This window comes from Schistocerca gregaria, chromosome 1 (assembly GCF_023897955.1).
Source record: "Schistocerca gregaria isolate iqSchGreg1 chromosome 1, iqSchGreg1.2, whole genome shotgun sequence".
In the NCBI taxonomy this organism is placed as follows: domain Eukaryota; kingdom Metazoa; phylum Arthropoda; class Insecta; order Orthoptera; family Acrididae; genus Schistocerca; species Schistocerca gregaria.
The window spans coordinates 1,037,081,683-1,037,097,448 of NC_064920.1; the positions used below are offsets into that span (position 1 = coordinate 1,037,081,683).

Genomic DNA, 15,766 nt, shown 5'->3' on the forward strand with positions numbered 1-15,766 from the left:
TGTTGAAACAGAATATAGAAGTTTAATTCAGATTACAGAATTAACTTACGACTAACGTGGGTTCAAAAATCTTTCCACACAGTTATAAAAATTTATTTTTTCCATCTCTGTCAAGTCGGTGTCTGCACTAAAACGTCACGGAATATGAGAGATAACGAAAAGATAAACGTAAAAACAATCACACAATTTCCTTTCACGTATGGTAGCTCTTATTTTAGTATGGGTAAGCCAGAACAAAAACTGTAGGGCTCCATATTACGCAAGACTGTAAGGTAATTCTCACATTACCGGCCTTTATGGCATTAAAGCAAATCTCATGTAGATGCAACACTGAGTGACACACATTAACACAAATCCTACAACAACAGATATGGTGTCATGGATAAGGAATGGTGCCTCGATCCATTTCCCCCGTCGGTAACCAAGCTGTGGTATACACTGTTCTGCAGCTTAACCTGGTCGTGAAGCGACGAAGGCAATGAACCTGCAAGCGAAATAAATATTGTGGTGACAAGACTCTCCGGTTGCGCGCCACGATGTCTTCTTTCACGTCGTATTTCAGGCACTTTGCCATACTTAACGTACAATACTTTTCGTTAGAAAAACTAAAATTTCGAGGTAGATACAAAAAAAAACTTGTGCGAAAATAAAGTCATTGACAAATACTTTGATGGGTATATCCAAATTGAAATTATGCACGATGGCTGATGGGAAAGAACGTAAATGAAAATGAAAGTTCGATCTTTTAAAACAATTTCAGATTCAGAGAGAGAAATACTTAACTTACTGCATACAGCGTTTCTCCCATGGATGTACTGGCACTGGAAATGCGTATCTTTCCTAATAATAGAAGAGTCAATTTGGATCTTTATTGCATTCAAATGTTATTCAGTAACATTGTTGACAGTAGAAGCAACACTTTGTTTCAAACTGCAAAACTAAATTCAAAGGTAAAGCTTTATAAAAAGTTGAAGTTTTACTGTCACATCCGTTATTGTCACTGCTCCAGAATTGTAACTCATTTAACATTTTACTCTCTCTTATTTTCTAAAAATTATGCAGTATCAATATCATATTTTATGCTCAAATAACATTTCATGAATGTTTTTCATATTACAACACACTCCTTTTTGCCTATGACAACTTTTGGCCATCCACTTATTGCACAGTAAACAGCTGTAACTAACAAAAATCTTTTTTAATATGGTACCGGTACAGATATTTTTCAAAATTTTATTTTTTTATGTTAGCGATTACTCAGAACGCATTTTTATGTCAACATGATGATGTAGCATATCTTTCACTTTTATTCTTTGAAATTTGTACATAATAAAGCTTTTCAGAGTCATGATACATAAAAACAGTGATTAATTCTGTCATGAATCACACGCCTAAATAACATACGTTGCATTCATCTCGTTAAACACCGGGGTGAAAAATAACTGAGTGAGTTGTAATGATATTTACACAATTACTTCTCTTAGGTGCATGTGAAGTGAGTAACACACGTGATTTATTATATGAAAACTTATGAAGTGAAGGTGAAGATGTCCGGAGAACACATTAGAATTATTATATGAAAACTTATGAAGTGAAGGTGAAGATGTCCGGAGAACACATTAGAATTGTCATGGTTTGCTTGCCTCGTTCAGACAATACAATACTGAATACTCTTATGATCCATCTTAATCGTTAATGGCATGTGAAAACTATTTTAAAACCTCTGTCTGCTACCTCTCACAGGCAACAAATAAATTCTTCGTTAAGCCATAGATCAACGATGTTCTGCTACAGCGTAGTCCACAGGCAATGGTGTCGGCAAGATCATGGCGTGAGGTTGAGGGTACCACTTGGCCCATCTCCCCGCCTCCGGAAAGTGGAGTACAGAATTTTTATTCACATACTGAGCCATCAATTCTCTTGTGTCGGTCGTCTAAGTCTATAACATTTAGCTCTTTTGGTCTGCCACGTCTCCAAACTGATCAACTCATTTCTGTCATAAATGGCTGTTTTAGAGGATTGACCGCCGCCCCCTCCCTGAATAGATTTCTGCGGACGTCCATGTCCACAAAAAAGTAGTTTACGTCGCTATAATAGACGAAGACAATTACATTCCGTGCTACGGCTCTTTTCATACACTCTGCACTAAAGTGAGTAGGCAACATTTCGAGAACAAATTCTATGATTCAAGCAAGATTAAGCCAGTTCCTTGGCTTCATCCGATGCCACCCGCTTTTGTACTGACAAGGGGCTAGGTAGGTAGTGTAAACAGGCTTCTTCCACTGTTACTACGCAGGACCCACAGCCCAATAATTGATGTTGAGCGATTTTGAGATCGCCTGGATTTCACGCGAGTTACTCGGAAAATTCGAAGAAGCTGAACAAAGAGCTTACTGTTTTGCGTCGTTGAATCATCCGAGCTAATGAGGAAAAAACTGGCTACGTATTATTGCTGTGCACCTGAGATAATTTTCCTACCGCCAATGACGACCGATTTGTCACCAATATGCATGTCAGCCAATGTTCTCACTGTATTATGGCTCTAGCAGAGGCATACAGCTATTTTCGAAGCTAAGAGCGTTTGTGGTTCAGTGCCCTTGCAGCGGATGACCCAGTGGCCTTAGCCTCGTCATCAGAACTGGTACCGGCGGTGGCAACGAAGCTGTGTGCGGAACTACTGGAGCTGCCTCCACGGCTTCCCGGGATAGGTCCGCGTTTCGCGGAGGGATCCTCCGAGTGTCTATAGACGTCACCAGCACTGTCACTAGCTGAGTGAGAGCCGTCACTGTCTTCTCGGCGGTGGAGACCCGACGGCTCGCTCCAGCCGGCAGCTCTGGCGTATTGGCCGTCGTCGTCGCCACTGAGGTTGAGGCTGTCCCCACTGCTGCTACTGCTGCTGCTGCTGGGCCGCCTCGGTGCGTGCGTCACGGTCTGCGCCTGCGCAGCTGCGGCATTCCTCTCGGCCAGTTCCTCCATAGATCGCGCCATCAGCAACGCCTCCTCATACGTCGGCGGCTCCGTTAGCTGGCTCTCAGTACGGCGTTGCCGCGGGGGCGAAGACAAATGTGAACGCGACCGCGCGATCGCCTCCAGCTCCTGCACAGTGGAAACGTAATTGTTTCATTTATGTGTTTATATTTTTTCCAAGCGGTAATGGAAACCGCTGAGATTAGGGAAATGGATTTCAAATGCAGGGAGAAGGAATAGAAACATTGATGTTTGTCGACGATATTACATTTCTGGGAAAGTAAAACTGAAGTGATATCAGGTGTTCCCCAGGGAAGCGTCCTGGGACCTCTGCAGTTTCTGATCTATATAAATGACCTGGGTGACAATCTGAGCAGTTCTCTTATGTTGTTCACAGATGATACTGTAATTTACCGTTTAGTAAGGTCATCCGAAGACCAGCATCAGTTGCAAAGCGATTTAGAAAAGATTGCTGTATGGTGTGACAGGTGACAGTTGACGCTAAATAACGAAAAGTGTGAGGTGATCCACATGAGTTCCAAAAGAAATCCGTTGGAATTCGATTACTCGATAAACAGTACAATTCTCAAGGCTGTCTATTCAACTAAGTACCTGGGTGTTAAAATTACGAACAATTTCAGTTGGAAAGACCACATAGATAATATCGTGGGGAAGGCGAACCAAAGGCTGCGTTTCATTGGCAGGACACTTAGAAGATGCAACAAGTCCACTAAAGAGACAGCTTACACTACACTCGTTCGTCATCTTTTAGAATATTGCTGCGCGGTGTGTGATCCTTACCAGGTGGGATTGACGGAGGACATCGAAAGGGTGCAAAAAAGGGCCGCTCGTTTTGTATTATAACGTAATAGGGGAGAGAGTGTGGCAGATATGATACGCGAGTTGGGATGGATGTCATTAAAGCAAAGACGTTTTTGGTGGCGGCGAGATCTATTTACGAAATTTCAGTCACCAACTTTCTCTTCCGAATTCGAAAATATTTTGTTGAGCCCAACCCACATAGGTAGGAATGATCATCAAGATAAAATAAGAGAAATCAGAGCTCGAACAGAAAGGCTTAGGTGTTCGTTTTTCCCGCGCGCTGTTCGGGAGTGGAATGGTAGAGAGATAGTATGATTGTGGTTCGATGAACCCTCTGCCAAGCATTTAAATGTGAATTGCAGAGTAATCATGTAGATGTAGATGTAGATGAAAACAGGCTATAAGATAAATATAAACAAAAGTAAAAAACCGGTAACGGAATGTTGTCGATCAATTTTGGTATTTGAGCAGCAAAATAACTGATGATGACCGTAGTAGAGAAGATATAAAATACAAACTGGCAAAACAAGAAAAATATATATCTGGAAAAAATAAATTTATTAACACCTATCTGTAAATATACGACAGAAAAAAATCATAAATGAAAGGCGGCAGGCGTGTTTCTACATCTGAAAGATAATATCTATGAAAATTTAGCGCTAGTCGTACAGGAGTGAAGCTTACAGCGCCACTGTGAGGACAATTCAATTACTTCAAAGACAGTTCCGAGCCAGACGCACCGTAGCGTCCATTCTATTGGCCCCAAACCACCGCTGTTTGTGACTTCGGTGGTGTCAAGCCAGAGCTCATTGGAGGGCAGGGTGGAGGCCTGTTGTGTTTTCTGATGAAATCTGGTTCTGCCATGGTGCCAGTGATGGCCGTGTGTTGATTAGAAGGAAACCAGTTGAGAGCCTGCAACCAACCTGTCTGCGTCTTGGACATACTGCACCTACAACTGGAGCTATAGTCTGAGGTGCGATTGCATATGACAGCAGTAGCACTCTTGTGGTTATCACATGCACTCCGACTGCAAATTATTACGTCAGTCTGGTGAGTCGAGCTGTTGTTCTGTCATTGGTGAATAGCATTCCAGGAGGTGTTTTCCAACAGCGTAACGCTCACCCAAATACCGCTGTTGTGACCCTACATGCTCTATAGAGTATCGACATGTTGCCTTGGCCTGCTCGATCACCAGGTCTGTCTTCAATTGAAGCACAAATGGGACATCATCGGACGAGAACTCCAGCGTCATCCACAACCAGTATTATCCAACTGTCCCCGTAATGACTGACCAAGTGCAACAGGCATGGAACTCCATCCCACAATCTGACATCCGTCATCTGTACAACACAATGGATACACGTTTGGATGCTTGCATTCAACATTCTCGGCGGTTACACTGACTATTATTAATGTATCGGCATTTTACATTTGCAATGGCTTATCTCGCCCATATATTAACCTGTGGTCTTGCAATGTTAATCAATTAAATATGTTACCTAGACAATTGTATTCCCGAAATTTCATTGCTCTACATTAGAAATTATTTGGTGCTGTAATTTTTTCCACGTCAATATATATTACATTAGGTGCCTGCAACGTGACTAGGAGCCATTCACTCTCACGGTGAATGGTGGAAAACTGAAGAAATAATTTAAACCGCAAAGCCCACCACCCACGCCAGATGCCTGTAAATGCTATGGAACTGTCGTTCTGGATAGCGCCTATTTTCGTATACACTGACGTTCAAATGGCGCCATAGGTAGGGTCAGCGGCTACTCGTTTCCTTTAGACATTCTGAAGGAACTAAGTTGTTTCTTAATTTAATGCGTTTCCTGACTTGTAGTTCTGTAACCACCAGTTCATATATAGTAATAGGACTGAGGATTTCTTGGTAGGATGGATGAAGCACGTTTTTTTGGTCGGGGAGTCATTGCCAGACGTAGAAGTAACTTCACGTGCGCCCTAGGGAAGTGTATTGGGATCCTTGTTGTTCATGTTGTATATTACTGACTAGGGTGCAGATTTTAATTACCTAAAAAACAGTGAAATATGCAAGCATTTACGACCTAAAACGTACATAAAAATAAAATATGACATAATAGAAGTTTATTTAAAGCACTGTTGTTTGTTTATTTAATTTTTTATTCACCATAAAGTAATACAAAATTCACTTCTCAAAATATTGTAAGTACAGAAACTTCCTGGCAGATTAAAACTGTGTGCCCGACCGAGACTCGAACTCGGGACCTTTGCCTTTCGCGGGCAAGTGCTCTACCAACTTTTTTTTTTAAATCTCATTTTGATCGTTTTATTTCGTTGTGTTTGCTCGGTGCGGACGTCGCGAGACATCCGTTTATGTTCGTAGTTGCTCGATTAACTCAGTTTTTTTTTATTACAGAGGGCAGCTAACCCTCTGACCGAACACGCTGAGCTACCGTGCCGGCAAAATGTGCTTACAACCCAGAATGAGATTTTCACTCTGCAGCGGAGTGTGCGCTGATATGAAACTTCCTGGCAGATTAAAACTGTGTGCCCGACCAAGACTCGAACTCGGGACCTTTGCCTTTCGCGGGCAAGTGCTCTACCAACTGATCTACCGAAACACGACTCGCGCTCTCCTGCGAACCTTGCAGAACTAGCACTCCTGAAAGAAAGGATATTGCGGAGACATGGCTTAGCCACAGCCTAGGGGATGTTTCCAGAATGAGATTTACACTAATATCCTTTCTTTCAGGAGTGCTAGTTCTGCAAGGTTCGCAGGAGAGCTTCTGTAAAGTTTGGAAGGTAGGAGACGAGGTACTGGCAGAAGTACAGCTGTGGGTACGGGGTCTGAATCGTGCTTCGGTAGCTCAGTTGGTAGAGCACTTGCCCGCGAAAGGCAAAGGTCCCGAGTTCGAGTCTCGGTCGGGCACACAGTTTTAACCTGCCAAGAAGTTTCATTGTAAGTACAGTTTTTTCTTTCTGTAGGGTTTGTGGCTAATTTGCACCTATTTTTTGAATGTCTGAATGTTTTATTTTCTAAACACAAAGTACAGAGAAAAGATCAACTATCGAAACAGTAAAACGATGTTTTTATTTCTACATAGTATTTAATCCGTTTCCCATTATTTAATACCGTATGTCAATCTTCAGTATCTGCAAAGTTGCATTGGATCACAAGGTGCATTTTCAGGTTTTCCATTGTCAAAGACCTACGATTGTCGCAGAGGATAGTTTTTTACCTGGAAAAGCTCCTCTCCATTTCACAAGACGTCACTGGAGTGTATTTGAAGACAGCCCGGTCACTGGAGTTCAGCTTTGTTTCAGTATCTTCAAATGTTGCGGCATTTCCTGAAAGACTCTCGCTAATTTTACACAGTGTAGAATATCCAGAATTCCGTTGGAGAACGCTTTGGAATTTGGTTTTCACTTTGTCAGCCACATGACCACGAGCTCGATCCAACTCTCTCTGCACATGTTGCACAATACTCAGGGCCTCACATAGTTGAGTGCCAGCAGCTTCCAGTAGTTTGATGACTTCTGATATCACTGTAAAATTGGCGTAGATATATGCGAAGTTTCGAGACAATGTATCTGTAAAAACTTGTTTCATCGCTATCAAGTTCGCAGAAGATTGTCTTAATTTGGGTGTAGTTGGTGCAGTAATGTTCAGCAGCATTATGCCAAGAACCCCTTCGTGTAAGAACAGGTTTAGGTGGGAGGGGCGTTGAAAGTGCTTGTTCCTTCAATTTCTGCACCCGTAGCGGAGCTTTCACACAGATTTTCTTGCCACAGGAAACTAATTTGTCCACGTCTGGGTAATTTGATCGCACCTCTTCGGCAACTCTGTGCTACGCATGTGCAAGGCAAGTAGCGTACACTGCGGTAGAGAATCTGAAGACCTTTGGCTGCTTTAGCCATATATGAAGCACCATCAGTTACAAGCAGCAAAACGTTGTCTCTTTTCACACCATCCAGCCACAGCAGCTTCAGAGAGTTGTCAAACAAGATAGCAATCGCCGAATTGTTTACTCTATCGAAAGCTTCACACGTTAGTAGGAACATATCTCCAGGACCATCAACTATAACACCAATAACAACATTTGCAATATATCGCCCAGTAATATCCGAAGTTTCATCTATAGACAGCCAGATCTTCTGCTTAGCAATAGTAATTCGTACTTTGTTGAGCACATCATTGTAGCATGCGGATAAATAGTTCTTTCTCAGTGTAGATTCATCTGGAACTGGATTGTTGTGTACTTCTCCAAGAACCGTTTGAAGTGTGGATTCTTCAGATTTTCCAATGAGATGTTGCAGGACACCATCATCTCACACAAATCCTTGCAGAATGATTACACGGTTGATAACTGACATGTCTGTTCAAATAACAACGTTTGCCTGTTGTTCTTTTCAGCACTCCGTTTCACACAGCTGTTGTGTTTAGCGGTATTACAGCGTTGTTGCACATTAAAGCGCTTTTCTGCACTAACTTTAACTTCACACAGTTTACAAAATAATATTTTCCCATCAGTACTAAATAACTTCTCTTCAAATTCTCGGACACATCCTTGCAACTTCACGCTGTGGGAGCACTTTGCTTTATTCATGTTGAACAGGGCAAAGACTGTATTCAAACTGGTTGCTGGGGGAACACCTGTGTGACTGCGATGATTATTACGGTAGAAGCCGCCTTTGTTGGCTCTGAAAGCGTATTGTAGACTCTGCGCAACGGTGTTTTATGTTCGCGAAACGACTGTTGTGGTACACCGATTTTCTGCTACAGTCCTGAGAAATAAAGCTGTGTACTAATTTATCTGCTTATCTTTCATTTAAGAACGTTAAATATTGTCTCGTGAGCAATATATTCATATTCTTATTCGTGTGTCCCGTAAGATACGAGAAAAACGGTATATGCATTTTTGGCATAAGTTGACGTAAATATGACCTATTATATTAAAAGTTAGCCGCAATATGACCTATTACTAAAATTTGTTGAAATATGACTTTATATGCACAATCAAAATACATTTTTAAACACTAAAACGCTAGATTTGTGTATAAATTGTTCTAAAATTCACCCTATAATTCAGAAAAAAATATGACTTGTCATTAAAATCCGGGCCCTATTAATGACATGGCAGACAATATTATTAGTAACTTAAGACTTTTTGTGGATGATGTAGTTATCTATAATGAAGGACTATCTGAAAAAAAGCTGCAAAAATGATCAGTATTACCTTGAAAAAAATTCGATGCACTGTAAGGATTGGTTGGCTACTTGCGTCAAGTGTACAGAAATGTAAAATCATGCGCTTCACAAAACGTAGAAAAGTAGTATCCTACGATTACGGTATCAGTGATTCATAACTGAAATAAGCCAAGCTGTACAATACACTATCCACAAAATGTTTGAAGTAACTATGTATATTGTCTGTCATGTCATTAATATACAATATGAATAGCAAGGGTCCCAATACACTTTCCTGGAGCGTACCAGAAGTTACTCCTCCGTTTGCAATGATTCCCCAACCAATAAAATGTACTTCGTCCTCCCTACCAAGAAATCCTCAATACCAGGGTGTAACAAATTATAGGGATATGATACGGGATGATCACATAGGCGCAGTCGTAGGTAAAGCAGGTGACAGGTTTTGATACATTAATAGGACACCAGGAAAATTCGATCTGCTCACAAACTATGTTGTTTACGAAACACTCGTTTAACATATCCTAGAACATTTCTCAAGTGTGTAACTCTAATTTCAGTTTTCAGGATTCTAACCAGCAACGCCCAAACGGAGACCAACCTCATTAACGAATTATGCTGCGGAGGTACATACCAATACAAAAAACCGTCCCACAAAGCTTACACCTCCTTGCCACTACAGTTTTTACAAGTTTTAGTAGTAGTATTCTGTAGTTAACAAGCTCCATAGGACATTTAAATGTTTCTTTTATTGTAATGATGTGGAACGAGTCAGTTTACAGGATATGTACACATGGTTAGTGTTAACATTAATGAAAGGCAATCATTTTATTCCTACTCATGCAAATACACTTAAAAACTAGTTTTTTAAAAAGCTTCCTACCAGTTTTAAGCTTTAACATTAAGTAATAACGGTCACCTTTTCCTCTAATGTTGTAGGTATGTATCACACGATTCTTCTCAAATTGTGATGGACTATTTATGACGAATTTCATTAGATAAAATATATATTTATTTCCAAGATTAGCAGTTATACGAAGAACAAAAGTGGCTGAACTTAATCGTTTGAAAAGCTCAATAATATGCCTCTTCCAATCCAAGTTTTCATCAATACGTGCTTCCAAAAATTTGGAGCGTTTTACCCTTCTTACTGCCAACTGCTCATGTACTACATCAACTGCTGGTATGTCTCTGTTGTACAGAACTGAATATAGTGTGTTTTTTCCAAATTTTAGGAGAGTCCATTTTCAGAGAATCACTTAATAATACTTTGGAAAATATCATTTACTAACCCTATTATTGATTTCTCTCTTATGGGACTTATTATAACACTAGTACAGTCTGCAGAAAGTACTATTTTTGTTTGTTGCCTGTGAAAGTGGAAAGTCATTCACATATATAACGAATATAAGTGGGCCCAACATTGAACCCTGTGTGACTTCCTTTGTAATTTTACCCCAGTCAGTAAACTTTTCTACCTTTCCGACATTGCCTGAATTATTCAGCACAACCTTTTGCATTCTGTTTGTCAAGTGACGTGTTAAATGCCGTGAGTTCCATAAAACCATAGTTTTTCTATCTACACAACCGAAGGCCTTGGAGAGATAATAAATATCAACTGGCGATATATTATTATTATTTAAGGCTTGTACTATTTGATGAACGATTGTATAAACTGCATTCTCTGTCGAGCAACCTTTCTACAATCCTGACTGTGACACATTAAATAAATTGTTTCCACATAAATGTGTGACTACTCTAGAGTAATAGTGTACTTTCAAAAATTTGACAGAATTCGGATAATATCTTTGGATGTATGCTGTCTGGCAATAACCTTCGACGCAAAGTAGCACCAGTTTTCTAAATCAGTACAGTTCACACAAGCATGCCCTCTTCATTACAGAAATGCTTGCATGATATTTTTAAGTGAAAACCACACACGTACATATTTGTCGATCAATAGAGCCAAACTTATTAACTGGGAAGTGTAGTGGGATGAGATATCTTATCTCAGGAAGCGAGTGTTTACACAGCCTCTGTATGCTGCACAGCTCTGATAGCCTAATTCAGAGCAGTGGAAAAAGCGACCAAGTGGCCGGAAGGTGAGAGCCGCATGAACTGTGCTACATAGGTCTTTCATGGAATGGTTGTGGAAACATAGATGGGAGCCGAAATGAACGTCTTTCGGTACCCGTAACTTTTGCATAATTGAACATAGAGTCTCTGTAAGTGCTTCTGCCTTTTTAATGAAAGTACGTGGTAGGACATTGTTCCCTCTTAAATTTATTATTGACAGAACATTCTACATACTCATTCCCCTGACTCTATCATTATTTTTAGTATTTTCGATATTAATCTTTTACAAATTTCCCTCCTTTATTATTGTCTTTTAGCTTTGGAAGTACAAAGGTAATGACAGACTTATCTTTGTTATAATTTTTATTACTTTCTCCCCATATTTTAAGCGTTCTCCATGTTCTTCTCCAATTACACGGGCAGGATTTTGACATTCCACTTTTTGACCTGTTTATCGAATCCCTGATTTCGCTGATCTTTTAACAGTCTTTGTTATGGTTTCCTTACATATTTTCGCTGCGGAAGATATAGTGTCAACTGCTCTGTTTGTGTGCGTTGACTTTGTTGGTCAGCTGAAGTTTGTATGGCCTAGCACCATGTTATACTGCATGTGCAACTGAATTGTCGAATTATTCTTAAATACTGCAGTTCGAGAAATATTTCTTCATTAATAGAAGCCATTAACGAATGATGTCGGGGCGATAAGATGAACATTCATGTAGACCATGTCCAGAGAATATCCTCAGATTTAAGTTCAGTAGAAAACCTGGGGATCTAGATAAAATAATGGCTCTGAGCACTATGGGACTTAACAACTGAGGTCAACAGTCCCCTAGAACTTAGAACTACTTAAACCTAACTAACCTAAGGACATCACACACATCCATGCCCGAAGCAGGATTCGAACCTGCGACCGTAGAGGTCGCGCGGTCTAGATGAAATAGCTGTAGCAAAACAATCGTACCGAGAAAAATTGTTGCATGTTAAATAACCTGGCATGTGTGCGGTGTATCATCGTGTAACTCAAATCACGCAGAAAAAAATTAGTTAACAACTTTTAATGGGCAGACGAATAGTAAATAAAGTAAAATAGTGTGTAGTCTATCAACATTCTTTTCCCAATGACCTATTTCATCTTTATAGTCTTCAATAATTTCTGAAAGATTTCCATTTTATGAACCCAGCACCGCTTTTGTCTTGAACTGGGATGAGGAATCGCATGCGGACCGCCAAGTGTGACATTTTTGTTCACCCTTTGTATTGACGAAGTAGGTGGGTGATATTTGATGTTAAGATCAACTTTCTACATGTTATCACACTTCGATTGTGTGGATCTACTTCAGTGGAAATCCAGTGAAGCAATTATTGTGACAAATCGTCACATGTTATACTTGATATTTCTATAGTTGGCAGAAATGTCTTTTTGACCAATTGATGTACGTTATGTAAGTATCCGATGCTTCAAACATTTTTGCACCTACTTTCTTGTTGTAAGATTGTAGAAATTCACATACTTGTGTTATTTGGTTTTGTACCTTGCAGTATCTTCTGTGACGATGGTAGCCAGTACCATAACCGATACAGAATAAATAAAACTGTACAGCTGTTCGCACAAAAAAAAATTATTTCGAAATATTTATCGGCTTCCCACCTGTAGAAAACTTTATTACCGATGATTACATTGCAACATTGCACATGCTGACAACCATGGGAATCATCTGTACTGTCCTGTACTGTTACATACCTTAACACTAGCTATACCAATGTATTTTCCCTAACGTCTGCTACCAAAAGGCGGGAGTTTTGGGGGGGGGGGGGACTTTATGCTTACACTAAAAAAAAATATAAAATGAAACAAATTTTGTTAATTGCTACTGACTTACACTAACAAAATACTTGTTAAAGAGGTACTGATGTGCAAGTGGGGTCCAAAGACTGAAAATATCTTATAGCACACTCTTAGCAAAACCGCAGTATTTTCAATAATGTGTACTATATAGGGAGGATGGGAGGATTTCATGAAGAAAAAAATTGAAATACAAATTTCGTTAACAGTTGTTGATTTTTACTTGCACTATATTTTTCAAATAGCTGTTGATGTGTATGTAGGGCCCAGAATTTGAAGATACTGAATATGGCATTCATTGTGAAAAGTCACATCTACTACTAAGACTTAAACTTTTGCGATAAGATTAACTAAAATATTTCAAACATCTATCGAATTTGGATGAAGACTTCATTAAAAATAATAAATATATTTTTCAAAATTTTAAAATATAAGGTACTTGACTAGAGTACTATTTTTTCGGAAGTTTGGCATAAAATATACCCCAGCCAATTCATATTACGAGAGTTAAGTTGCTATGTCAGTAGGCTCTGTCAAAACTCTGTCAAAACTAAAAATTCCAGCAGCAAGCATGCACTGTGCAATGTTTAAAACTCTTCCTTGAACGTCTCATGATGACACTCACACAAAGCTCAGTTGTAAAGTCAACTGCCTTCACCTACTAGAAATTCTATTATCCTGTACCGCATATGTCTATGCAGACTTCTGTGTTTTCCGATAATTTTAGCTGAGTTGCAGGTCGTTGTCTGTGCCAAACTGCTGTCTTCATAGTCAGTGATTCATTTGGGCAGAGAAGAAAATGAGAAGCTGTATGGTAGCTGATCAAAGACTTCCCATCGAACACGCTGCAGGAAGTCCCCATTGCCCCTGCAGTGTGCGGGCGAGAACTGCCATGAAGAAGGAACCGGATGACACTTACGTTATGTAGAGTTGCATGCAATCAGGAGAAATCTCTCGGCAGACATCCATAATTGGCGGGAGTCAGATTTTCTAGGCATATTTAGGTGTTCACTGTGAGCCCGGAACTGAGAAAAGCGACAGCCGTACTACAGGCTCTGACCAACACATCTGTGTAAAGCTTCGACGGATTTCCATTGTGGTTTATAGTGTGCGAACGATAGTTCATTACTTTCCGAATAGCCCTCGTACAATCCTAGCAACGCATCTCTGAAAGGAATGTACTGAAGCACATTTGTATGTGGCACCCGAATATGATTTTATAAACGATGTATGTCTTTGATAGGCTTTGTATAGCTGAGTGTGTAAGACCGCAGACCCAGAGATACTGCTTCTGGCATGAGATTATTGTAGTGTTGCAGTAAGAGAGCGCTTGGCGCACAGTTGTAGGTAGCCGTCTGTGAGCGAAAGTCGATGGAGTAGGCAGTTTTTATGGTGTGCCATGTGAAGCCACCCAGTTTTAGATTAATGTAGGTATGTCAGTATTGTTGAACATGGAAGCAGAAGTCTTCATGCAAGCAAGGTAAAGATGTTAAATAATTATGATTTCTGTTTTTGCCAGTGCGTTAGTATTGATGAGTTGGCTGAGAATCTGTAATTGTTGCGTAACTCCAGAATGCACGTAAGTCGTTTTGATAGAAAGGCTAGTTACATATACTCCTGGAAATTGAAATAAGAACACCGTGAATTCATTGTCCCAGGAAGGGGAAACTTTATTGACACATTCCTGGGGTCAGATACATCACATGATCACACTGACAGAACCACAGGCACATAGACACAGGCAACAAAGCATGCACAATGTCGGCACTAGTACAGTGTATATCCACCTTTCGCAGCAATGCAGGCTGCTATTCTCCCATGGAGACGATCGTAGAGATGCTGGATGTAGTCCTGTGGAACGGCTTGCCATGCCATTTCCACCTGGCGCCTCAGTTGGACCAGCGTTCGTGCTGGACGTGCAGATCGCGTGAGACGACGCTTCATCCAGTCCCAAACATGCTCAATGGGGGACAGATCCGGAGATCTTGCTGGCCAGGGTAGTTGACTTACACCTTCTAGAGCACGTTGGGTGGCACGGGATACATGCGAACGTGCATTGTCCTGTTGGAACAGCAAGTTCCCTTGCCGGTCCAGGAATGGTAGAACGATGGGTTCGATGACGGTTTGGATGTACCGTGCACTATTCAGTGTCCCTCGACGATCACCAGAGGTGTACGGCCAGTGTAGGAGATCGCTCCCCACACCATGATGCCGGGTGTTGGCCCTGTGTGCCTCGGTCGTATGCAGTCCTGATTGTGGCGCTCACCTGCACGGCGCCAAACACGCATACGACCATCATTGGCACCAAGGCAGAAGCGACTCTCATCGCTGAAGACGACACGTCTCCATTCGTCCCTCCATTCACGCCTGTCGCGACACCACTGGAGGCGTGCTGCACGATGTTGGGGCGTGAGCGGAAGACGGCCTAACGGTGTGCGGGACCGTAGCCCAGCTTCATGGTCCTCGCCGATACCCCAGGAGCAACAGTGTCCCTAATTTGCTGGGAAGTGGCGGTGCGGTCCCCTACGGCACTGCGTAGGATCCTACGGTCTTGGCGTGCATCCGTGCGTCGCTGCGGTCCGGTCCCAGGTCGACGGGCACGTGCACCTTCCGCCGACCACTGGCGACAACGTCGATGTACTGTGGAGACCTCACGCCCCACGTGTTGAGCATTCGGCGGTACGTCCACCCGGCCTCCCGCATGCCCACTATACGCCCTCGCTCAAAGTCCGTCAACTGCACATACGGTTCACGTCCACGCTGTCGCGGCATGCTACCTGTGTTAAAGACTGCGATGGTGCTCCGTATGCCACGGCAAACTGGCTGACACTGACGGCGGCGGTGCACAAATGCTGCGCAGCTAG

The 15,766-nt window shown here is 41.4% G+C and overlaps 1 protein-coding gene across 2 annotated transcripts in view; it reads right to left on the reverse strand.

Annotated features, from left to right (window-relative positions):
- Positions 1–2,566: 2,566 nt before the first annotated feature.
- LOC126279585 (leucine-rich repeat-containing protein 15) overlaps positions 2,567–15,766 on the reverse strand; it is a 176,067-nt gene continuing 162,867 nt past the window's right edge. For both annotated transcript variants that reach the window (XM_049979691.1, XM_049979690.1), the window contains exon 8: positions 2,567–3,096. In XM_049979691.1, coding sequence (XP_049835648.1) covers positions 2,572–3,096 — 525 coding nt within the window. In that variant the 3' untranslated portion in view covers positions 2,567–2,571. The remainder of the gene's footprint in view (positions 3,097–15,766) is intronic.